Consider the following 27,095-nt stretch of genomic DNA (forward strand, 5'->3'; position numbering starts at 1 on the left):
GAATAATATAAAGTCATTACTTGTGTTGATCCTTGCCCTTGCCCTAACCTCCCCAACCCCTATAGAATTTTTTTTTCTTTCTTCTTTAATTTCCTTACCCCAGAGGAACTGATTGTTTATTCTTTGTGTCTTGTGGAGGTAATTTTTAAAAATTGTCTTCTTGTGTGACATCAGTATCTAGTTATTTTAAATTACGTTTCATGTTAAGACATTTTTTAAATTCTGAGAACTGAGTGAAGATAATGTGTGTGTATCTTTCTCTTATAAACTACTCTCTGAAACTAGGCTTTTGAGCAGTAATCTAATCAATAGAATCATGAGAGCATTAAGCTCCATTAACTGTTGGGTTGCCAACAATATGAATCTGGGATTAAATTATGAATTGCAACTTTGCAAATGTCATTTAGAAGTTAATCTTAAATTCCTGGTAAGCACTTGCAATCTGCTAAGAAACAGATGTTATGGAGGTTTATTTGTGACTAGAGAAGCAATGTTGTCTCTGCAGTATGGACTGAGTGCGAGATTTTTTTTAAGTGGATCTATCAAATTGTTTCTTTGACACAGTATTAACTGTGTCTACCCTCCCTTTATATCCTCCAATCCTTTCTTTCCAATTCATATGTATCTCTGTAGAACTTTTTCCTCTTTCCTTTCTAATTTTCCTTTCTAATTTCTAACATATTTTCTGGGGAAAATATGTTCCCAGCCTGGGGCAAATAACCTTTGAAGCCAAAATCAGTCAAAGAGAGATATAAAATGGGAGAAAACCATTTATTGCCTACAAGTAGTCATCTGCTTCTGCTCCCCCGTGTCTCTTGCAACCTGGCTACAAAAAGGACCCTGCCATATCTCCCCAGTCCAGATATGCCCTCGCTCCCCATCCCCCTTACAATCACCTTTTGATATAGAGATAGACTACTTCTCTCCACCCCTTGGAAACACCAATTGATATAGAGATGCACTAAGGCCAGGTGAGAGATTCTGGAAATATTGCAATTTTACCCACTCTTAATTTTCTGGTATTTCTGATTCTGACCCACTGGTAAGAATTTGGTGTCTGGAGGGAACAAAGGGAAAGCAGTGTTTACTGACACTCTTTAACAGTGATTGGCAAGATGAGAAACTCCACTTCCGTAATGGACTGATTGCAATAGAATGCTGTCATAATGAAGGAGAATTTTACTGAGCAGACAAGAATTATGAGAAATATTAGAAGATTCTCATATTTTAGGATCTCTTTGATAAATACATAATGATAAGGAACATTAGTTTTTATTGTTTGTGTTTTCTTTTCCCTTTTTTGAAGAACTTCCACTGCACTCTTTATAATTGATAATAATAGTATTGTGAAGGATAAGACTAATTGTACTCATTTAGGTTGGTGAATTTCTCCATAGACTTCATGTTTTGGGAAATTAGGAAGTTTTCTAAATACCTATTCTTAAAGCATGCAATTAGGGATTTATTCAAATAAGCATAATTACAATTAGTTTGGAATAGCCTTTTTTCTTTTCACTTAGTTAAAAATAAATTGTCTAGCTTACAGTATGAGAAATTTGTCCTTTATAGTTTATAAATTTATGATGAGTATTTGTTAATCCTTGGGTATCATTTTAAATATATTTCCTAATTGGGACTGGTAAGTTCATGGCTAGATATTTAGCACATAAGCCTAATGTGTCTATTTATGTGTATTATCAGTCATCATTATCCTGCTTGACAATGACATCATTTGTTGAAAAAAATAGTCTCCTTTTGCCTCTGGTAAACATTCCTCTATTAATGCCCATTGTTACTTGGGAACTTGCTAGAAATACAAAATCTCAGGCACCACTCCAGACCAACTGAATGAGAATCTGCAGCTTAATCAGATTGCCAGATGTTTTGTATGCATGTGCAGTTTGAGAAGCAATGGAAAACTGACACTGTTTTGAGTTAAAACTGTTAAAGTTATTTTGAAGAAGGCTTAGTAATTTAGGGAAAAATCAGTCCTTCCAAATAGTCTATTTCGTAGGTCAAGTAAAATTTATATCATTGTCTAATAAAAATTATTTGGCTTTTAATGTAGTTGTATGATGTTATGTACTGATTCTGTGCATAAAGAAAAACATAAAATTCAGTATCACTACTTACGTTTTGACAAATACAACATTAGTATCACTACTTGATATAGTTAATAGACAACCCAGAAGTGACTGTGGGATAAATGTAGGACTCTTTATTTTTTAAATAAATCCTGATGAATATATTTTAACTTTGTGTTAAAGACCAAAGTTCATAGTTTAATTTTAATTTTAATATTCAGTAAAATTAAGTGATATAAACATTAAATGGAAAATACATGTTGACTGAGAATTAAATTGGACCTGATATTTTAGAACCTGTTTTAGGAGTCATAAAAAAATTTAAAACACCAAAGATTTCCTCTGTTAAACACACACACACACAAACACACATTTAGCCACTATAAATTAATGTCAGCACAATAATTTTCCAGGGTTATGAAATAAAGTTCATAACTAGGCATTTGATAAATATTTGTTGAATAAATAAATGGAAGTTGGCATCAGGAATTGGGAAAGCAGTGGAGTAGGGATCCTGATATGGGGGCAGGAAGAGGACAGGAAGCTAAGATTCCTTAGCTCAGCAAGCTAGTTGGTCAAAAATTACATAGAGGTCTGTGTGTGGTAGAAAAGTAATAAATGGATAGTTATTGATTTAGTAACCTGATTCAAATCTGAAGAAATCAAGAGTATTAAGGGAAGCTTGGGGCTGAGATAAGCCAAGATTAGATGTGTGTCCAGAAGTAAAGTTGAATCATCAAGTTTTACCCTTTTTCATGGCATGACTCAAGGGTTGTCCCTACTACCAACTCTCCCCGACCCTGTCCCCCATGGGGAGAGCAGTCCCTCCTGTCCATAGGTATGTCTTCCCTGGAAAAGGGACTCACACCTCTCAATGATGACTGGTTAATCCTTTGTGCTACTGTTCCTTCAAAATTTATCTGGATGGCATTTGTATACAAAAGTCTTTATTCCCCCCTTGGTATGTCTAATATACAATTTTTTAATAAAATTCAAAAGTCACACATTGCTGAAAAATTTTTGGCATGTCTTCACACTCAACAATATTATCCAGACATTAACTGAATATAGTACAAAAGATGGCAGCTGTATTAAGACCCATCATGATTAGGCAAGTTATTTTATTAAGATGAATTAGTTTGAGTGATATATCATATTGATGAGTTCCATGTAAAATTTACTAAATTTTGTAAATGATTGCCTTTGATGGTTTATTTAGTCAATAAAAAGGAAAATTGTGTTTCTGTTAGAGAAATTTGATTACACATGGACATAGTTTTCATAATCAGATATGAAATAGTAACTTAATACTTAAGTCTAATTAAAATTTGAAAATAGCAAGTTTAGGCTATTTAAGACAATTTGTTAGTTAACTTGTACTTTTTATTGTGGTAAACTATACATAAAATTTACCATTTTCACCGTAAAAATTTTAGTTACAAATTACACATGATATCAAACTTACTATCTTAATAATTTTTTTTTTTTTTTTAATAATTATTTTTTATTGAAGGGTAGTTGACACACAGTATTACATTACATGAGTTTCAAGTGTACAACACAGTGGTAGAACATTTATATACATAATTCTAGGTTTCAGCTATCACCCTACCAAGCTGTTACAATATCTTGACTATATTCCTTATGCTATACATTACATCCTGGTTACTAATTTATTTTACCATTGGAAGTCTGTCCTTTTTTTTTTTTTGTGAGGGCATCTCTCATATTTATTGATCAAATGGTTGTTAACGACAATAAAATTCTGTATAGGGGAGTCAATGCTCAATGCACAATCATTATTCCACCCCAAGCCTAATTTTTGTCAGTCTCCAATCTTCTGAGGCATAACAAACAAGTTTTTACATGTAGAACAAATTCTTACATAATGAATAAGTTACATAGTGAACAGTACAAGGGCAGTCATCACAGAAACTTTCGGTTTTGCTCATGCATTATGAACTATAAACAGTCAGTTCAAATATGAATACTCATTTGGTTTTTATACTTGATTTATATGTGGATACCACATTTCTCTCTTTATTATTATTATTTTTAATAAAATGCTGAAGTGGTAGGTAGATACAAGATAAAGGTAGAAAACATAGTTTAGTGTTGTAAGAGAGCACATGTAGATGATCAGGTGTGTGCCTGTAGACTATGTGTTAATCCAAGCTAGACCAGGGCAATAAAACATCCACGTATGCAGAAGATTTCTCTCAGAACGGGGGGGTGAGGTTCTAAGCCTCACCTCTGTTGATCCCCAATTTCTCACCTGATGGCCCCCCTGCGACTGTGCCTGTCTTAGGTTGTTCCTCCCTTGAGGAATCTTACCCGTCTCTGGCTAACCAGTCATCTTCCGGGGCCATACAGGGAAATGTGAAGTTGGTAAGTGAGAGAGAAGCCTTATTGTTTGAAAAAGTTAGCTTTTTACTTCTTTGCATATTTATGCCCTGTGGCTTCTATGCCCAGCATTTGTCTTGAGGTATCTTTACCACTTGGAAGAATTATGATACTCGGTAAATTTGATATGAGGCACGAATTCTATTTAAGGGTTGTAATTAGGAAGGAAGAAGAAAAGCTATAGAAGTAGCAGGCGGAAGAAAACATTGTTTGTGCATTCTCATCTGTCAGTGGACACGAGATGATTCAGCCTTTTGGCTATTGTAAATTATGTTGCTGTGAACATGGATGCACAAATATCTTTTTAAGACCTTCAACCTTCAATTCTTTTTGAGATATATCTAGAAGTGGAGTTGCTGAATCATATGGTGTTCATTACATCACATAAGAATTTCTTCCCATAAAAAATCTTTTTTTTCTGGCTTTACTGTTAGGAATGCGTGGTCTTCTCTGAGAAACTCTCTTGATTTTATCAAATGAATGTTTTTAACTGTGTACCTGACCCTGTTTTCCTCTTCATTAGCTTCTAGACAATTTGCAGCCAATGTTCTGGTTCCTCCCATACTTAAGAAAGTCTAATATTCTTCATTGGTACAAATTTTTTGTATTGCCATTATGTCTGGCTCCCATTTTATTACTAATTGTGTTTTCCCTGAAGTCTATTTTTCTTATCTACTTTTAATTTGTGTTATCTTGATGAATTGCATGCACATGTGTATGTAAAGGACGTACTTAAATCCTTTTTGATACAAAGTGTACTTTAAATAAATGTGCTTTAAATGGAAAAATGGAAAAACATTTTTGGCATGTCTTTTGGTATGGTATAGGTTATCAGTTCAGGAACAATCCTTTTGAGGATTGAAAACAATCCTTTCCACCCCTAACTCTTTATAATTTAGTGTAGGCCTAATTTAAGGGCAGGATTTGGAGTTTAGACCTTGCCTTACTGTTTATTAAACTGTGGGATCCTGGGCATGTTCTCTAAATCAGAATTTTATCATTTGTAAAGTCAAGATACTATATAATTTATGAAGTTTTTCTGAGGATTAAATGTGATTTCAGTCACATCTAAAAACTATTTGTAGTGTTTCTCCTTTCATTCATTTGAATGCAGCTTTAGATCAAGTACTAACCAGATACCTTACACTGTTCAGCTTATCAGAGTGTAGAAGCATGGAATTCAGTCTCGATAGTTGTAAATAATCTTTTTCATGTGGGCCTGGAAAAATATGATTTTATTGGCCACTGTTCTGTGTTATTCCTTAATTTTTAATAACTGTATGTTTCTGTATAGCTCCATTAACACCTTTCTTTTTGCAAGTGTATAAGTCCTTTCTTGTTGAGATCTTTCTTTTCAGTCTTGAAATAGTCTGATGTACTCAAAGCAGATTGGATTTCAGCATCCTCTGGAACTAGGTTTTAATCCTTGCTTTGCCAGTCATTTGCTTACTGTGTACACTTAGGGAGCTAACTAGTCTTACAAAGCTTTAGTTCCTTCATGTCCAAAATTGGTATAACAATAGTCTCTTAGAATGACATGACACCCCCATATCCACTCTTCCATCCTCATCAATACCATCTAATCTCCTAAAGGAATATTCTGCATGTAAGGCCTCCACTATCTTATCTTAACTCCTTGCTCTGTGTGGCTTATATTTCTATCACTGTGATACTCTCTTGTTAAAAGTCACTGATAATTCCCTAGTTGTCAAGTTCAGAGTGGGCTCTGAATGCTGGCGATCTGACCCAGAGTGTTTTTGTTGTTGTTGTTGTTGTTTTGTGTGTTTTACTATAGTCCTATCCAACCAGTCTTGAAACATTTTCTTCCTTTGGCTTCATGATACCACCCTTTTCCCCATTTTTTTCTTCCATTCCCCTCTGGCTAAATTTCCTCAGTTTTGCAGATTTGCCTCTACTAAGCTTTTGCATTTTGGAGTTTCTTAAGGTTTAGTTCTAAATCCTCTTTTCACTCTGGAGGCATACCTCATTTTATTGCACTTTGCAGATGGTGCATTTTTTAAAAACTGAAGGTTTCTGACAACGCTGTATTGAGCAAGTCTGTTAGAGCCATTTTTCCAAGAGCATTTGTTCAATTGGTGTCTCTGAGTCACATTTTGTTAATTCTCACAATATTGCAAACTTTTTCATTATTATGGTGATCTGTAATCATTGATCTTTGATGTTACTATTGTAATTATTTGGGGGCTCTGCCAACCACACCCATATAAGATGGCAAACTTAAGCGATAAATGTTTGTGTTCTGACTGCTCAACTGACCAGCTGTTCCCCCACCTCACTCCCTGTTCTCTGAGATACAGCAATATTGAAATTAGGCCAGTTAATAACCCTGCAATGGCCTGTAAGTATTCAAGTGAAACGAGTCCCACATCTCACTTTAAATCAAAAGCTAGAAATGATTAAGCTTAGTGAGGGAGGTATGTCAAAAGCCAAGACAGACCAAAAGCTAGGTATCTTACGTCAGTTAGCCAAGTTGTGAATGCAATGAAAAAGTTCTTGAAGGAAATGAAAAGTGCTACTCCAGTGAACACACAAATGATAAGAAAGCAAAGCAGCCTTATTGCTGATATAGAGAAAGTTTTAGTAGTCTGGAAAGATCAAACCAGCCGTAATATTCCCTTAAGCCAAAGCCTAATCCAGAGCAAGGCCCTGACTCTCCTCAGTTCTGCAGAGGCTGAGAAAGGTGAGGAAGCTGCAGTAGAACAGTCTGAAACTAGCAGAGGTTGGTTCATGAGATTTAAAGGAAGAAGCCATCTCCAAAACATCAAAGTACCAGGTAAAGCAGTAAGATCTGATGTAGAAGCTGCAGCAAGTTACCCAGAAGATCTGGCTAAGATAATTGATGAAGGTGGCTCCACTGAGCAGCAGATTTCCAATGTAGACAAAAAAAGCCTTCTATTGGAAGAGTATGCCATCTAGGACTCTCATAGCTAGAGAGAAGTCAATGCCTGGCTTCAAAAGACAGGCTAATGCAGCTGGTATCCTTTAAGTCAAAGCCAGTGCTCATTTTCCATTCCACAAATCCTAGGGCCCTTAAAAATTATGGTTAATGTACTCTGCCTGTGCCCTATAAATGGAAGAACAAAGCCTGGTTGTCTGCTCATTTGTTTACAACATGTTTACTGAATGTTTTAAACCCACTGTTGAGACCTACTGCAACTGCTCAGCTGATTTACCATGTTCTGCATACAAAACTTTAAAAATTACCAGATTATTAAACATTGTTTTGTTTAGTGTTCCATTACACTTTAATGTTGCTACCTCAGATTACCATATATTAGTATTTTTTAAATGATCAGTTTTAAGGAACTTAATATGTCTATGGGTACTTTCTCCCCTTTAGTTGCTCTTGATGTAGTATATCACTGTATGTCTTTTAAGTAACTTTCTGTGAACATTCTGATTTGCTATCTCATAACAAAATAATAATTTTTATGTACTCAAGTCTATTTGTCTTTTTATTTACTGTTTCTGGTTTTGACAGATAACCCAGTTTTCATCTAGTGCCTTATTTTAGTTTTTTAACATTTAGTCTGTTATGGGTTGTCACTATCTCCTAGTTTCTGTGTTGATGAAGTTTTCTTCCTTTTGATTTCTTTTGGTCATTTTCTAGAAGAGAGTTTTAAAACAGGTATTTCTTTGAAATTCAGTTTTAAAGTTGCCTGGCTTTTAAAATCTACTATGGTTTAAAATGGAGAACCAGAAACAGATTGTTGGGAGTCTAAATTGTTTTGCAAAGTGGAACAATTGACATATTGCCACCTAGTCAAGAATTTTTTTTCATGTATGTCTTTTAAGGAGAACATTAAGTTATTAGAGAAAAATATGAGGTCTGAATAGAAGAGTAGAAATGGTGATGATCACTATAGTGGGACTTGGCCTTCTAAGAAGTCTTCTAGAGACTACAGGCAGTGATTGGTTTCCTACTGCATCAGTATGCACACCCTGAATCAAAGCTTCTCAGAGAGAATTTTGTTTATAGCCTCTCAGCTCTACCAGTCAGGGTGAAGGAGTCTTTTCAAAGATAGTTGAATGCATCAGTGCACACTGCCCCAAACTTAGAAAGTACTTAATAAATAGTTGCTCAGTGGAATGCTGGAAAGAGTGTTCCCTGGCCTGGGTCTTTTATGTCAAACACTATGATAAAATGTTAGAAGGAAAATTTTTCAACTAAATTTTTAGTTTAATAGTATTTTCCAAATAGTTATATAACCTGTAATTCATTTGTAATTTAATTTTTTTAATTGACAGAGCAAAATTGACTTTTGGGGTGTTGCAGTTGTATGAGTTTTAACATATGTATAGATTTATGTAACCAGCACCACAATCAGGATATAAAACCATTTTATCTAGCCAAGAAATGGAAGCAACCTAAGTATCCATCAGTAGATGAATGGAGAAAGAAGATGGGGCACATATACACAATGGAATATTATTCAGCCATAAGAAGAAAACAAATCCTACCATTTGCAACAGCATGGGTGGAGCTAGAGAGTATTATGCTCAGTGAAATAAGCCACGTGGAGAAAGACAAGTACCAAATGATTTCACTCATCTGTGGAGTATAAGAACAAAGAAAAAACTGAAGGAACAAAACAGCAGCAGACTCACAGAACCCAAGAATGGACTAATGGTTACCAAAGGGAAAGGGACTAGGGAGAATGGGTGAGAAGGGAAGGATAAGGGGGGAAAGGGGACATTACGATTAGCACACATAATGTGGTGGTGGTGGTGGTGACACAGGGAAGGAAGTATTACACAGAGAAGATAAGTAGTGATTTTATAGCATCTTACTACACTGATGGACAGTGACTGTAATGGGGTATGTGATGGGGACTTGATAATAGGGGGAATCTAGTAACCATAATGTTGCTCATGTAATTGTACATTAATGATATTGAAATTTTTTAAAAACAGAATAAAACTATTGTCACAGACAAAAAAAAAAACAAAAAAAAACATTTTATCACCCCCAAACTTCCTTCCTGCAGCTTTATAGTCACAATCTCTTCAAATTCCCAGGCCCTGGCAACTACAGATCTGTCTTCTGCTGCTATAGTTTTGCCTTTTCCAGTATGTAATATAAATGGAATCATTCAGTAACCTCTTTCAGATTGACTGTTTTCACTCAGCATAATACCCTTGAGGTCTATCCAAGTTGTGTGCAGCAGTAATTCCTTTTTAAGTGCTGAGTAGTATTCCATTGTATGGCTGGCCCACAGTTTGTTATTCTTGTTCACATTTTTCTCACTCCTTAAAACATAATTGGAATTTAGAATTGCCTAGGGGCATAGATTCTTCTGAAGAAAATTTTTTCATATTTTTTTGATTGAACTGTAAAGCTGACTATAGTAAAAAGCAGAGCAAAGAGTAAATATACTTTAACTTACTGAGTAGAGTGATGGCCAACTTATCTCTGAATTAAATCAAGAATTATTGGGCTCTATCATTCCAGGACCTTTTGGGGATTGTTAAACAGAAACTTTTAACTATATAACTTCTGGAGCAAAATCTCATTTTTCTAGCATATTTCAGGAATTTGGTTTGATTATACATTCTGGGTATCTGTTTAGTATCCTATTTATTTATATCAACTAGCCAGTTTTCTAATAATTATAATACAGTAAAACTCAGTGCCAAAATTCTATTGAATATAAAACGTTATTCTTTGCAGATGGTTTAGGAAGGTACCACAAGATCTTAAATGTGAATTATCTTTACTAGATCATTCATCATTATATACTAGCCTATGTATAAAAGAAAAGCAAGGTTAAATGAACTTTCTGGTTGTTTGTATTATAGAAAATGCTTTCATTGTCTGTAGTAGATGTTGCAATTAATACCTGAATGCTACCTTATGATACAGGCATCCGGTACACCTCCCCCCCCCGAAAAAAAAAGCCTTAAAAATTAAAAGAGATCTTTGAATTTTAACCTTTTGGTAGGAATTGTCATTGAAGTTTTTTTTTGAATCTGGCTTGATCAAAGAATGTTCTTAGAGATCTGACAGTGTTAAGACTGGACAGATTGATGTCAAGGGGAGCAGTTAAGCATTAGGGAAGGCTATATAGCATGAGTACTAAGGTGGTAACAGTGAGGTCAGAAAGGAAAGGATAGAGCAAGGGCTATTTTGAATGAAGAAATCATTCTCACTAACCAACAAGATAAGAGATTAAATTAAGGAGTCATCAAAGATGGTTCTGAGACTGAAAAAACAGTGATAGAGAAATAAATTGCTTAGGGAGAATGAGATTGGGAATGAGGCAATTGAATCTGGTGTTATTGGTCATTTATAATCTTGGAAAAAAGTAGTGTCAGTGGAATGAGGGCACTGAAAACTAGATTAAAAGTAAGATCTGCCTTGAATTATTGTTCACATGTATGAGTAAGCAAAAGAGTATTATTGGATTGATGCATGTTTGTTTTAATTTCCTAACCTTATTTTGTGGAAGGAAAATAAGTCCTCACAAACCTTCACATGTCAATCTTTGCTTTTCACGGTAAATAGTGAGTGGCAACAGAACTCTAATGGATTCACATTTTTATTCTGTAAACATTAGAGAGTGTTCTTTTTTAGATAAGAACATGTGTTATACCTAAAATGTATGAAGTTTTATGGAAGGGGGAGGGATAGAGTCATCCTCTAACACCCATTTTAAGTGGGTTTTTAAGATTTTGAACATTACAAGTTTGCACACTATTTCTACTACCACATTATAGTGATTTATTTATTTCATCCCATCTTTTGTAATATTGTCATTTTACTAAAAATGTATTTATCCTTAGGATGTTTCTCAAATGTCTCCATTTTGTAAGTGTTTCATCATTTTTGGAACTTCTTTTTAGATGTGATATTATCATTCCTCTTCCCTGCAGATGGCAGAAAGCAGCATAATTTACTGGAAAACTCAGACACATAATGATTTTGAGCCTTCTTTTTCATTGTTTTAAGGTGTGGTATTAAACAAAATAGTGTATAGTTTAATGTTTCAGTTGACAAAAGTGTGTGATTTTCTTCATGGCAAATTTGTGTGGTTTAGTGTGTGCATCAAAATTTATTTGTTATGTTTTCTTGAGAACAATAGGAATTTGTAAGTGGAGGCTATAAATTTTATTTAGTTATTTAGAACATATATCAGCAAAAAAGGATAAAATTTGGTGGAACCTAAGGAATTAATTCATGTAGCATTAGAGATGAAAAATTTAGGAAAATGTGGTCGGTAATAACATTCAAAAATCTGGTATATATTATCATTTGATCTATTTAATAAATGTTATGGTGTTGAAGACTAGTCATATTATCACTAAAGAACTTATTCTTAAAAATGGCATAGTGCTACTTTAAAATAGTGTATGAGTAAATGATGGGGTTTAATTTTACATGTATGCTACGTAGATACTAAAATCATGAGGTTCAGGCATTTAGCCCTATTTTATAATGTATTCATTTTTGTAATTTTTGTAGATGACTCTTTTTGGACCACATTTTCTCCATACAGATTAAAGATTTTGATTTTGACCTTTTAGTCAAAACAACAACTCTAAAAATATTATAAAATCATTGATTATTTATTATTCAGGTGAGAAAAAATACATACAAAACACCTTATAATTTATAAATACATATTGACATAAAGTAACATTATTATAATTTGATTATAATATCCTAGCTATATATTTACTATATATTTCATATTTTAAATAGAGGAACCAAGGTAATTCCTACATTACAGAGTAATAAACCTCAATAATTAAATTAGGCACCAATTAATGACATGTAGGATAAGCCTCTCCCTTATTTCTTCTCTACCATATACTATGTAACTTGGTCTATAACCTTAATAATAATGCTGGCATAAGTGCTGTATGAGATCCTTTAACATTCCTTTATAAAGAGGAATCATTAAGAAAATAAACTCAATATAATTATAATTAATCTCATGTTATTCTGCAATGTATCAAGACATGAGTACCTCAAAATGCCATGTACCCAACATTCTTTTTCCCAACTCCATTTTTAGATTTAGCTTTTATTTAAAATGTTCCTTTTTTGCTTTGACCAAGTCATATGGTACAAAATTAAATATCTGATTTGTTAGTTTACATTTAGTGAGCATCTCTATGTGTCAGTCACTGGGTTCTCCAAAATCAGAAGACATAGTGACCAACATGAAGGAATTTCCAGGCTGTTTACTGGGCATACACACATGGGAGCAAAGCATTGTAATATAATGTGGGCATTGTTGTAATGGAGGTCTGTAAAGTAGGAGATTGGGAAGTGTGGTAGAAGGTGTTATTATGAATTTGTATAGGAAAGCAAGGTCCAGATCAGGAAGAACCTTGAACTCTATATAAAGGAGTTCAGATTTTTATTGTCATAAATATGAGGAAGCATTAAAAATTTTGAGATAGAGAATAACATCAGAATTTTTATGTTGGGGAAGATGATTGGAGGGCATAATGAGTAGCAGCAGGGAAACCATAAAACTGCTATAGTCCAGATGAGACATATTTATAGCCTAATTTGGAAAGATGGCAGTGGAGAATGAGAGAAAAGGATATATGTAAAAGATATTTCAGAGGACCAGTTGTTAGGACATGGAGATTAATTGAATGTGGTGATAAAGGGAAAGTGGGTAAATCTAAGATGGCTCCCATATATTTGTTTTTTTATAGTGGGATAGATGGTGGTGCCCTTTATTGAGACAGTGAGTGCAGCAGCAAGACTACTCTGGAGGGAAAATTAGGAGTTATGTTGTGGACATGTTGGGATGTAGATATATATGTCTGGTATTCATGAGGGAGGTCCAAAATAGAAATACAGGCTGTTAGATGGTAGTTGAAGACATGGGCATAGATGAGATGTTCAATTAGAATGTAAAGACTGAGGAGTAACGGGGACAGGAAGGGGTCCCTGGAGTAGAGACCAGCAATATTTCAGGACAGCTGGAGAGTGTCCTGAAAGGCAACTAAGGAGGACTACAGGTTAACCCAAGTTGCTTTGAGAAACTGTGAGAATATAGTAAGGACATGTATGGCCAGGTACTAGACCCTATTAGGAACCAGGCAGCTTTTAGAACTGACTCTTTTCCTCTCTCAATGGCTACATAATCTCTGTTATGGGACTTTGCTTCCCTTTGTACATTTGTTCTAATCTCACCTCTGTTTTCCCTACTTGCTTATAATTTCTGCTCCATCATAATTTTAGTTGGGTTGTGGCTCATTATGACCTTTCATCTCCCTGCTTGATATAATCAAGACCTTTTGCTTTTTGCAAATCACCTCATTCTCTTGGTATTCCTTACTTAAAAGTCTGAAGAGGAGTAATCTTGTTGGTCCAGTTTATCATTTGTTTCAGGCCATTTCATAGGTGGTTGAAGTTGAGCCAACCTATAGCCTGGCCAGTCATCTATGAAGTGTTCTGAGCAATCTTTAAAATGTATCCACTCTGAATTCCCACCTTTGGGTGTGGGTAAAATCCAGATGATAGTAGATGAAGGAGTGTATTTGCAGGTGAGAAAGTAAAGGTATGGGGCTTGACTCTGAAGGGAATAATGGACTAGTAGGGAACACAGGATCAAGGGAAAGTTTTTGTTTTATTTTATTTTGTTTTTTAAGATGGTAGAGGTTTGAACATAGAAGGAATCAGTGAACAGTCAATAGGAAATGGTTGAAATAAAGAGAACATTTAATTGTTTAATTGTTGAAATTGTGTAGGAGTGGCAGAAGATGGGATTCCAGAGCACAGGAAGATCCAGTAGCCTGTTAGAGGAAGAAGGATACCTCTCCCTCTGCAATGGGTTTAGAAAAGGAAGGAGGAGTAGGGTGCAGATAAGTTTGAAAGCAAGGGCACCTGCCCATTAGCACCGTTTATGAAATAGGCAACAAAAAGTACTGTTGAGAAGACAGGTAAAGATTTCCAGTAATTGCCAAGGAAAATTCAAATAGGAACCTAACAACTAGGAATCTGATGAAGTGATTGTTTTTTTCTCCACTTCAGCCCATACACAGGTTGAGAAAAGGTGGATGATTGAACTAGTAGTCCAGAGTTGAAATGGACTTAACTTGTGACTTGGCAGGAGTTAATGCTTGTTTTATTTATTTCTATTTTTGTGGTTTAACTAGTTTTCACAGTGATCTTCCATATTTTTCCTTTGCAGGTCTTGATGACTGCTTGCAGCAGTATATTAAGAACTTCGAGAGGGAGAAGATCAGTGGGGACCAGCTGCTACGCATTACACATCAGGAGCTAGAAGATCTGGGGGTCAGCCGCATTGGCCATCAGGAATTGATCTTAGAAGCAGTTGACCTTCTGTGTGCACTGGTAGGAACATAAAACTGGTGGGAAGGAAAATCTTGCTTTTTTTCTTGTTTTCCTAACTTTTAAAATTATTCTTCCTCTTTTTTTCATTGAAGTCCTTTTCCTTCTCCTTTTTAAAATAATTTAAATGCAAGTAGAAAAAATCCTCTAATTATCAACCAACTGGACAGGGTACTTTTATCTTTCATTGAATTTACTATATTATACAGTGCCAAATTACAAAGTAAAGCAGTTATAACTCAACTGGTAACATTACATTTAGCTCCTTGAAAAACTTAAGTTAGAGGTCACCAAGAGAGTTTTCACAGCAGCATTTGGGGTAAACAATTGTGTACAATCGATTATAAAGTTCATTCCCTTCTAAAAGTTTTGATTGAGTATCACAAATATTAAATAATCCTATTTTAGAAAAATAATCAAATTATTTGAGTGTTCTTTATACATCCAATGAAAATTGAATATATTATATGGTTACTTTTGTATGTTAAAAGATCAGTGCCTAATGGCTCTGCTCATTAAATATTAGTTGTTGTTATCATCAAGTTAACTCAGACTTTCCGATCTGCAGGGCCCTAATCCACTGGACTTTTGGGATCAGGATAAGGTCAGATGCAAGGCAGTCAATTATGGGGGCTTAGAGTTTTAGCTCTGGGGTCAGATCCCAGCTCTACCCAATGTGACTATGTGCAGGTCCCTGGAACCTTTGAGCCTCCACTTCCTCTTCTGTAAAATGAGGGCTTTAGTTTGGAAATACCAGGCCCTCAGTAGAGGGTTAGTGGGCCTCCATTTCCTTCCCCAGATTCTGCTTCCCAACTTTTGTAGACTGACCTATTGACTTTCTGTCAAATTTCTTTCTTTGTACAAACATCTGTATAACTGTTAACTTCCTTAATTCTGGGAATGGGAGTACTACTCCCTTTCCAGGGTGGCAAAATTAGGGCTCACAGAAGTGAAGTGACTTTTCCAGTATGACACAGATACAACTCCTGCATGGTGGACTTTAGTCTGACCTGCCCTCCTTCCTGGAGCTTTGGAGATGTTTTATTTATTTATTTATTTATTTATTTATTTGTAATACAGAAAAGGATACAAGATTATTTGCATTAAGATACTTGCATTAAAAAAAGCCCATTTCACACACCCATTAAGATGGCTATTAAAAAAGGATTGTAGCGAGGATGTGGAATTGAAACCCTTGTGTTCCACTATACCTTGTGTAAAATGATGCAGCTGTTATAGAAAATAGTATGGCAATTTCTTGAAAAATGAAACATACCACATGATCCAGTGATTACACTTTTGGGTATATATTCAAAAATGTAAAAATAATTCAAACTTATTTATATGCCCATGTTCATAGAGCATCATTCAGAATCGTGAAAAGGTGGAAGTAAGCTTAATCCATCAATGGATGAATGAATGAACAAAATGGGGTAGATACATACAATGGAATGTTAATCAGCCTTAAAAAGGAAAGAAATTCTGACACATGCTACAACACAGATGAATCTTGAAGACATTATACTAAGTGAAATATGCCAGTCACAAAAGGACAAATATTGTCTAATACTATTTTTATGAGGTACCTAGGGTACCCAAATTCATAAAGGCAGAAAGTAGGACGGTGGTCACCAGGAATGGGAGAGAAGGGGAAATGGGGAATTATTATTTGATGGGTATGGAGTTTCAGTTTGGAAAGATAAAAAAAGGTCTGGAGATAGATGGTGGTGATGGTTATACAACAATGTGAATGTACTTAATGCCACAGAACTGTATGCTTAAAAATGGTTCAAATGGTAAATATCATGTTATGTATTTTTTACCAAAATAAAAATTTAAAAAAAAGCTTGAATAAAAAAAAAGTTCAGTGCCTAGTTAGGTAAGAAAAATCAATGTCAAAGCAATCCTGCAAGATTCTGATGGTACATCAGATATTCTGAAAAGAACATAGCTTTTTTTTCCTTGTTAGATGACACTAACCTGATTGATTTTAAATTCCTTCAGATATTTGTGCGGGGCTAGAAAGAACATGGGCCTTGTAAATATAATAATCTTGGATTGAAATTTGGCTGAATTACTGACACATTTTCTTGCCAATGGATTTCAGCCCATGGGTGCCTGCCCCACGGCACCTGGCAGCGTTCACTCTCGTGCTGCTGCTTCTTGTGCCACTCCTTCTTGGGCCGCTGCTCCTTCTCATGCTGCTTCCTCTTGGACTAACTAAGACATCCTTTACTGTTTCCACAGCACCTCGTAGTGACACCATTTTAGTCACCAACAAATTTTTTACCTCCTCAGCAGCATCTGGCAGCTCACATTCTCGTGCTGCCTCTTCTCGTGCTTCCTGCAGGAGGGCGTCCTTCTCCCTTATGGCCTTTCTCAATATTGTGAGAAGAAAACTCCCCACCATTCCTGCGGCCTCAATGGCACTCTGTTCCTCTAAGGAATTCCCTATTTTGCTGAGGGCCAAATTTACTGCCCGCTTCTCTTCACCTTCCCAGTCTTGGGGTGGGGCCCAGTCCTCTAGGAGGCAAGCCATGTCAGACCACATGTCCACTGGGGGACACTCAAATGTCTCCCCATCCACAGGCGCAGCCTGCTGAAACACTCCTCCCATGAGGGCAGCCTGTTCTTTTCCTTGGTCAACAATGAATCCTGCCGACTACGCCAATTGTCTTGCCAATGGATTTCAGCCCTGGACAAGTTCACTATGGATTCAATGAGACCAAAGAAATGACAGTGGAACACTCTTGGGGTGAAAGGGTTTATACCCAACTTTATTCCCATGGTGGCAGGTCAATTACTAGAATCCTGTCCAGTCAGAGGGAGTCTGCATACAGCAAGCCGGTCTCTGCCTCTGGGCCTCTCTACACCTGCAGCCGTCTCAGTCTCTGTCCTCAGTGCTGCCACCACTCCAGTCTCATATCTGCTCTCCTGCAGCCTTGCAGTCGTGCCACCATGTCACCCAGAGCACTGGGTGGAGCTCTTTATATAGAGACAATAACAGTGTATTGCCCACACGTGTGTAGTGAGCTAGTCAACCAGGGGCAGGTGAGAATCCTGGCCATAGAAACCTTCACTTTATCCACACACATGTGGGCAATTTCACCATAGCCTTAGTTGTTTTGTTTAAAATGGGCAAAATAACAACTACCCCATGATGGTATTGTGAAAAGCAAATGAGATAGTATTTATATAGTGTCTAATTCAGTGCCTTGGCACACAATAGGCACTCACTAAGTAGTAACTGTTATTAAGATGACAGTGATCAATAAGAAATGAGTAGATAATTAAGTATAATTCAGGAGTCAATTAACATAACCAGCACTGTGTGTCAGATATAAGATCTAATTCCCACCCTCTTGAAAAGTCAAATGGGAGGGGAATGACATACAAATAATTACAATACTGTAGTATAACTACTAAAATAAAAGTATGAGCTAAGTGTTATGGGTGCACAGAAGCAGAAATAACTAGCTTTGACTTAGATGGGCTCATATTGCAGAAGAGGTGATATTTAAGCAGCCTAGTGGAGGATGAGCATATGTTTGGTATGTGGAAGAACAGAGGGAAGGGCATTCCAGGTAGGTGAAATAACACGTACACAGGTACACGTGTGTAATACAGAGCATGCTTGGCATGTTTGAGAAATGGGTAAGCTATTTGGGATAATGAAAATAGGTGGAAAACAGTAGCAGAAACTAGGCTTTAAAAGATGGAATAGGGCCAGACTGTAAAGTACATGAACATCACAATGAGAGATTTGTATTTTTGGTTCTCTACTATGCTTTCTTCCCAGTGGTTGGGACATAGAGGATGTTAAATTAATGTTCCCTTGCCAAATGAAGTTCTCTGCCTTTCTCCAGAGAACTATAAAATTTTCTCTTGCCCTACACAGCCTGTGACTGAAGTTTCTGTTCCTAGTATAAGGAAGACACAGAAAAATTACCAAATTCCTTTGTTTCTTTTAAGCTATGGGATATTTTTATCTACCTTGTCTTAAAGTTAGTTCTTATGGGGAATAAATGTTATTGGAGTTGATGAAAATCAAAGGTTTATTAAAACTTGTTCATTCATGCACCATATATTTATTAAGCACCAACTATATTCATACCATGTTATTCTAGAAAGAAATAAGCTGTTCATGATTTGGGTATTAATTCTTTCATGCTGTTATGCTGTCATTTTGTATACTTTAACAGAGAGCACAGTACATTAGCTGAAATAATAAAGCATAAATAAAATATATGTGGTTTAATGTATAGTCCTTAATTTATGTTCTTACAATATACCTTTTATTAAGAAGTATAAGTAAATAATTTATGACAGGATAAGAAGTTTTCATCTCATTCTTCATGTATTTTTCAGATAATAGGTATTTTGCCTGAAAATTTTGATGCATGAAATTGCTAATATTTGTTTTTTTGGAACATAATTGCTTGGTTCATTCATCTCAAAATAATTCATTTCTAAAGAAATTCATTAAAGCAGTCCTTTTAGGACTCACTTATATTTATAAAGCAAAGTATTATAAAACCTAAACACCTACTACATGCTGCATTTAAATTAAGAGCTCTGAATAAAATAGTATTGACATTGTAAAATATGTGGTGTCAATAGTGAATATTTTTAAGTTAAAAATTAACCTCCAGTGAGGATATAGTCAACTTTGTTTTCTAAAATGTTAAGTGTATCCTTCATTTCTTTTTTTCATGTGCTTTTGCATGCATGTGATTAAAAGAGAAGAACAGTATGAGCTTAGCACCAATTCTTTAAGACTAGACTGTGTTGAATCAGTGTAGAGTCACAGCTGGTTCCTGCAGACATGTAATGTTATTGGCCAAGTTTATGAACAAATAGATAATATATAGTATAAAGAAGATAGCTAAGTAAATTTCATGTCCAAGTTTTTGTTTTCTTGATGTAGTCCTTTCCATATCAATAGTATGATGCCTAGTTTTCCTATGCATATCCAGTAAAAAGCAAGTCTGTAATGAATAAACCTGCATTTTTTTAAAGTTCAGGCAGTATTTCTCATCTGAATATCTCTGCCCAACAAGCAAAGTGGTGCTTTTTTACATGGTAGGCAAGGGAGTGTGTTTACTAGTGACTCAGTGAGTCACAACAGACCATCCACTTTAATGAAGGGAATATCAAGGTGTCTATGTTGTCAGTAATGATTTTGACCTACTGAGAATTGAGAACTGTGATAATAAAAATTAACTTGAGAGATCAACTAATCTATCCCTTTTGTTAAAATGCTACCACGTAGACACTGTCATATAGAGATGAGCTTCTAACCTATTTTCCTACTCTTCTGGATTTTGTTAAATGCTTTTGAATTATTGGTTTAACTAGTTACATTTTTTAATTAGAATAAATTTTTAAGAATTTTGCTCTCGATCCTCTGCCACATACCTTTTGTCTCTTCTTGTCCACTGAACTCCTTTGTTCTTATTTTTCACCTCTGCTCCACATACTATATTTCTTTATCCTGTAGAGGATAAAGGAGGTTCCCAATTTAGGAGACCCTCTCAGAATATCCTTCCAAGTTTGTCCAGAAGATTTTTCTATTCCTTAATTCTTGAGTTGTATTTGAAAAGCAAGTTTAGTATTATCTTAAATTTTTAAGGTTACAAAGTATTTTGTTTTACCTTCAGATTTTTATTTATATGAATATATTATTATCTCTATTATTCTTATAATAGAGATTATAAGAATAGAATTATTCTTATAATAGAATTATAATAGAATTATTATAATAGAATTCTTATAATAGAATTATCTCTATTATTCTTATAAAATTATTTTTACCTTTTCTGATAAAATATTTGAGATGCTGATATTATATATAAAGAGATAATTTAAATAAATCTCATGGGGGCTAATGGCTACTGAGTGAAAGTTAACATTACCAGGCTGATTGATTACATTCTTTTTAATAAACTAGTATAATTTGAGCTTCTATAAGAAATTACTATTATTTGTTTGTAAACAGATGTTTCCTCACTGAAATCATTAATACACAAAAATGAAAAATGTAAATACAATTGTACTTCAGAAAAAATGCTTTAACAAAGGGAAAAACTTCTGAAAATACTTTCAAGCACTTCAGAAGTATCATTTAAATTTAGCTGATATGATTATAAATTGTTTTTTAGTCATTAGAGACTATCTTTAATAGACTTATAAAAGGATTTCCTTCTTAATATAGTGACAAGGTAGATAAATCTCCCAAATGTTTGACAGATAATCTATGCTCAGATGCAATATACTTTGAAAAGAATATTCTTTTATTTGTACAAATGAAACCTTGTAACTTGAGAGGATATTGCAATTCAAATATAGCAGTGGCTATTTAATATACTGTGTTTTTTAAAAAAAATCTACCACTCCAAGAAAGAGTGTTCTTTTAATAAAAATTTAAAGTCTCAGCAAAGAGCACTCAGACTTTTGTCACTATGAAATCTTTAGTGGTAACATACATAACTTGGTATTTAATGTTTATCCATCCAAACCCTCCTCTAGTCCTTCCCTTTTTCTCTTCCAAGTTCTTTCTTTTCTTAAATTGCCATAGAAGAAATAAACCTAAATTTCATATAAAGTTGGTACCCAGTGGTTGTTGACTTAATAATATAGCTAAATTCATCATGCCATTTGCTTCCCTTTTTCACTCCCCCAGTATTTTACCTTCCATTTTGCTTCATTTGTGGTCACCACCCTGCTTAAACATAAGGACAGTATTAGTGCTAAGGAGCTGTGATAGAGGAAAGCCCTCACCAGTGACCTGGTGTCTTGTCGTCCTGTTCTGAACTCCGTTTACTCTAAGCTCTGAGCTCTTTAAGCACACCAAAAAAATCTCTCTGTGCCTCGCTTTCAACAACTGTAAAGGGAAAGTAAATCAACCTTAACTTGTTTGGGCCTTAGAAACTGTCAAACATTCGTTGAGTTTTATGATTTTGTAAAAGTTAATAATGCTTTTAATTTTACACATGACTAATATGCATGCTGCTAAGTAATTTGATAAGGTCATACTTCAATTAGATTAACCAGCCTTTTTTAGAGGTGTTTTACAACTCACAGTCAGATCTTTTACAATTTAATCTTAACTTATGGAATCTTTCCCTAAAGTTTATGTGAGGAGAACCTACAATATTTTCCTATTGAATATGGTTAAGAAAAAGGGCTTATTTCTATTTATTCATATAACTCCTTTCTGTAATAATTTATAGACAACATGTTTATAATGAAATAATAAACATTGCTAAAAGTTGAAAAATGAGACCAAGGAAAAGAAGAAAAGAAATATACTTACCAAAAAGTCACTATGGTTGCTTTAGATGTGCTTCAATTTTTGAGCTAATGCAGCCATGATGAAAAAATAAAAATAAGTTTAGTTTCAGAGTTTGCATTATATAAAGGAGAAAGCGTTTTGGTTGCCTGAGGAAGTAGAGTTTTTCCCGGTACCATATTATAAAAAAAAACTTATGTTAGTCGTTATGGAGAACACATATAAAGAAGGTGTATTGCATGTGATTTATTTCTTGTTTTTTCATTTTATTGTTGGGTTGTACTTACTTTGCTCACTTTGGGAAAGCAGAATTTTTCCCATTATCTACATTCATGACTATGTATATGCTAATGAATACTCAAAAATAATTGTTGATAAGAGCAAGTTTCACAAGTAAAAGAACTTAAGTTTGGGTTTTTAAAAAAACAGATTACTTATGAGCCTTCCTCTTTCCTTTTTGGGTGGCATAGTTCCCAAACATAATGCCTTCATCTTTCCATGTTCATATTAATACTTAACACATTTTATTGTAATTTGTTTACATGATGTTTCTCCAAATCCTCACTTGACCCTGTGGGTTCCACTAAGCCAGGAACCCTATCTTACTTATTTGTAACTCTTAATGCTAGTTCCATTGCCTGTTCACAGTAAAGTACACAGTAAATATTTTAATGAACAAAATAATGACTTTAAGTATATTTGTTCTCTTTTTATAATTCAGAACTATGGCTTGGAAACAGAAAATCTAAAAACCCTTTCTCACAAGTTGAATGCCTCTGCCAAAAATCTACAGAATTTTATAACCGGGAGAAGAAGGAGTGGCCATTATGATGGGAGAACAAGCCGAAAATTGCCAAATGACTTTCTGACTTCGGTTGTGGATCTCATTGGAGCAGCCAAGAGCTTACTTGCCTGGTTGGACAGGTAAAATCTTCCACATGTTTCATAACTTATCCTCCTCAGACACCAGGTTGAATATAACATTTCATGTTTTCTTGGGAAAGGATTGAACAGGTAGAGAAATATCAAGTAATAAATGTCTAATTATGATTCACCACCATAAACAGGCATCATCAAACAGATATTAATTGTTTGTAAAATTTTATATCCACCTGAGTTGCCAATCACCAGTTATTCCCTGACAAGTTCAAAATACCTTTGCTGTTTTATAAGCAAAGTTGTTTTTGGCTGTCTTAACAAGTTTAATAGTACTGCTTTGTCTCCTGATTTGCCTTATTGTTTTTATTAACTGGTCAGATGTAAGAAAGTGACTTTTAGGATTCTGTTTACTGTTTTAAATGGATGTTTAGACACTGACACTTTCATAGCATGCACTGCATGTCTCCTTACCTTTGCTGTATTCATTCATTGCTATTCACATTGCACAGCCAATTTTGGTTATCATAAACACAGTTTATGATATCCAAAACAGTTTTTGTGTAGTTTAGTTAATTTTCATTTGTCTAGGAACACATAAAATGACAAAAGTTTTCATAATATAAAATGAAAGAAGTTAGGTTAAATTGTATATGTAGTTAAACTTTGTAATGGTAAAACAGATTATTACAAAGATTAAACAGATTACAACTGTTTAAAAACAACTAAATAAATTCTTTACTTTCATTTTCAAAATTTTTCTGTAAGAGATGTGTGCTTAGTTATAATGCTTAAGTAATGAAATTTTAAAATATACTTTGACTCTTATAAGGAACTCTGATAATATACAATTTTACCAGAATTATTTCTTGAATAAATTTGACAGTAGGATATATATACATAATATATGTATTATCTTTTGGGCATTTAAAAATATGAGACCTCCTATTAAAAGAAAAGTAGTTATATGTTTAAGGTAAAAGTTAAGGTAATTTTACTTAATTATATATTGTCTAAATGTATATATATATTAATAATATAAAACATGATGGCACTAAGTCCAAATGTGAACACTGAGCTTTATATTATTAGCTTTTTGATAGTTGGTGGACAGAATGTTTCTTTTGTATTATGACATCATTAAAAGTTGTCATAATTGTCTAAACCACATTATCAATTATTTAATTAAAGTAATTGAACTTTAAATATGTAAATTCTACAAGTTGTATAATGGTCAGTAAGTGAAATATATTTAAAATATGGCTTAATCCTTATGTAATGAAATAAATTTTTTCAAGAGGCTTCTCAGTAATCAGAAAGCTTAAAGAACACATACTTGATTTTAGTTACATCTACTTGTACCTTCACCTGCCCTATAATTATAAATTTGCTCAGTCTCAATATTTGTATTTAGTAAATTTCATTATATTTTCTTTTTATGCTAGTACTTCTTAAATAAATAAATAAACAATAATTAGAGGATTTTTTACTTTATGATGGCAGGTATGGCTGTATAATCACATAAATGGCTTAGATCACTAATTTTTTGTAAGATTTTATTGTATTACATAATTTTTATGGTTTCATTATTTTTATCATCAAATAAGATGCTCTTAGTAAATGCCAATTCACCATGAGCACACACATATACAGAAACAAATACAAACACACATAGCAATTCATGAGATCAATCAAAATGGTGTTTTGTGTTTGTTTTATAGGAAGAGAAAATGTGACAAAATGCCTGAAGGAAATAATTTGTATCATCTGTTTGGTTTCCATTGTTACAAAGGTTCTTACAAATGCTTATTTTGTGTTATGTCATGCCATGGTGATCAATGAAATCAAAGGCCATTTAACAATTTGACCATTAAAATGAAATTTGTACTTGGAAGGAAAAAAAAAGACAACTTTGTGATAACTAAAATCTTCTACTGAGACTGTAAATTGAACAAAGAAACTGAAGTTTATGTTTTGAAGATCTTTCACAGAAAAGTTCAGTTCCAGGCTGGCTTACCTATAATGATAATATTTTAATAGCTTAAGTTTTGAGTGAAGGAGGAGGAAGAATTAAAAATAAGTATTTGCCGTGCTAAGGCATTTGGACTTTATGCAGAAGACAATGGGCGCTGTTTAGGGTCATTGTTGTATTTAGATCTGTGAATTTTGAAGATAACTTGGGCTATATATAAATGTTGGGAAAGATTCAAGAACAGTAAGGCTTTGGAAGAAGCGAAAACCAGTTAAGAGGCTATTTTAGGAATTAATTATGCTGCTGCTACTATAGGAAATTCTGATGCTAATACCTCCAGCCACGTTCATTTAATCAAAGCAACCCTAGCAGGGCTATCTTCATTTTACAGATTGGAAAACTAGCACTAGAGAGATAAAGTTCAAAACCAAATGGCAAATAAGTGGTGGAGCCAGGATTCAATCCAGGCATGTGACTACAGAGTTGATCATCTCCATTGCTATTTATAGAAGTTTTTAATTAGAGAAGCAGCAGTGAGGATACAATGTTAGAGATATTTCTGCAGATAAATAAGGCTAAGTGGCAGGTAAGATCTAAGACTAAAGAAAAGGGAGACATCTGGGGTGAGTAACAGGTATCTGACTTGGTTGACCCAGTGGATGGTGGTATAATTATCAAAATAGGAAAACATTATGGAGGAAGACAAGTGTTGGGTTGAGTGTTGGGCATGATAAACTGGGAAACAGTCTTTAGAGTATTGCTGTTCAGAAAAGATATATGCTCAAAAGCAATTTGGGAATAGTTAAAATATAAGTGATAGGCAAAGTCATGGATATATTAATATGGTGGTCCAAGGAGATTTTTAGACTGGAGTCCTCTTATCCTATTTGTTTTCTGTAACACTTACATCCTTCTAACACACTGGGTAATTTGCTTATTGATTATTCTTACTGTTTTTGTCTAACTACTGTTTATATGATATATGTTTCAAGAGAGCAGGGATATTCATGTGCTTTGTTCACTTCTCTCACAATTATCTAGACGGTCCTGGCCTGTAGTGGTTGCTGAACAAATATTTTTGAGTGAATGAAGAAAACTGGGATAAGGAATGAGTTCTGTGGTCCACCAACTGAAGGATGATTTATAAGTTCAGCTTATAGAAAAAATTAAGAAGGTGTTAACAGAGGTGAGATAGAATTAGTGATGTCATGGAAGCAAAGAGAATAAAGAGGGTTTTTTTGGTTTTTGTAGAGATTTTTTTGAGATTACAGTATTTTTTCCAACTTTACTGAGTTATAATTGACATAACATTGCATAAGTTTAAGGTGTACAGTGTGATGACTTGATATACATATACATTCAAAATAATTACCACAGTAAGGTTAGTTAATAATATCCATCATCTCACATAATTAACTTTATTGTATGAGTGTAATTTAAGACAGGAGTAAAGAGTTTTAGGCAAAGAGGGAAGTGGTAGGTAAACTCAATGCTGCTGATAGATTATGTAGGGTAAAGACTGAAAGCATGTGGTAGGTTAGGGAATCAGGATATATTTGACCTTACCAGCAACAGTTTAGTGGTGTTACTTAGAAGTCATAAAAACTAGAATGCATGAGCTGGTTGTGAATTAAAGATAAGTGAGAATTCCTCTTTGAAGAAATTTTTCTTCAAAGAAAAATGTTTTGTAGTTCAGGATGGTTTTGTGTAATGTTAACTTCCCCTTTTCATAGATTCTTAATTCTTTTGGAAAAGGAGAAAGGCAAATGACGAGTGCTGCATCTGTGTTGGAGAACTTGACTTTGCCTGTTCCTCTGCAATGAATTGTATGAATATGTCAGCTGCTCCTTGGCTAATACAAATATCAGATCCTGAAATCAATTTTAATGTAATAAGGATTTTATATATAACTGTGCCACATGAAATGTTTAGGCTATTTGTTTTCCTGACCAGTAGCCTAGACTTTAAAGAATTGTCAGTAGGTGTGTATTTAAGTTATATTTTTATCGATTTCATGGAAAAAAATGTTTTCTAAGTAGCAGCAAGAGCACAAGACAGCCCTCCACGTGCCCTTTTGTTTCCGTGGTCCTATAAACTACAGGAAACAAAATGCATTAATCAATACTAGAA

The 27,095-nt window shown here is 34.3% G+C and overlaps 1 protein-coding gene across 5 annotated transcripts in view; it reads left to right on the forward strand.

The window, feature by feature from the left end:
• Window positions 1–27,095, forward strand: part of CNKSR2 (connector enhancer of kinase suppressor of Ras 2) — a 257,408-nt gene that overhangs the window by 32,570 nt on the left and 197,743 nt on the right. For all 5 annotated transcript variants that reach the window (XM_036912833.2, XM_036912835.2, XM_036912832.2 and 2 more), the window contains exons 2-3: window positions 14,666–14,829; window positions 22,839–23,041. In XM_036912833.2, coding sequence (XP_036768728.1) covers window positions 14,666–14,829; window positions 22,839–23,041 — 367 coding nt within the window. The remainder of the gene's footprint in view (window positions 1–14,665; window positions 14,830–22,838; window positions 23,042–27,095) is intronic.

This window comes from Manis pentadactyla, chromosome X (genome assembly GCF_030020395.1).
Source record: "Manis pentadactyla isolate mManPen7 chromosome X, mManPen7.hap1, whole genome shotgun sequence".
NCBI lineage: Eukaryota > Metazoa > Chordata > Mammalia > Pholidota > Manidae > Manis > Manis pentadactyla.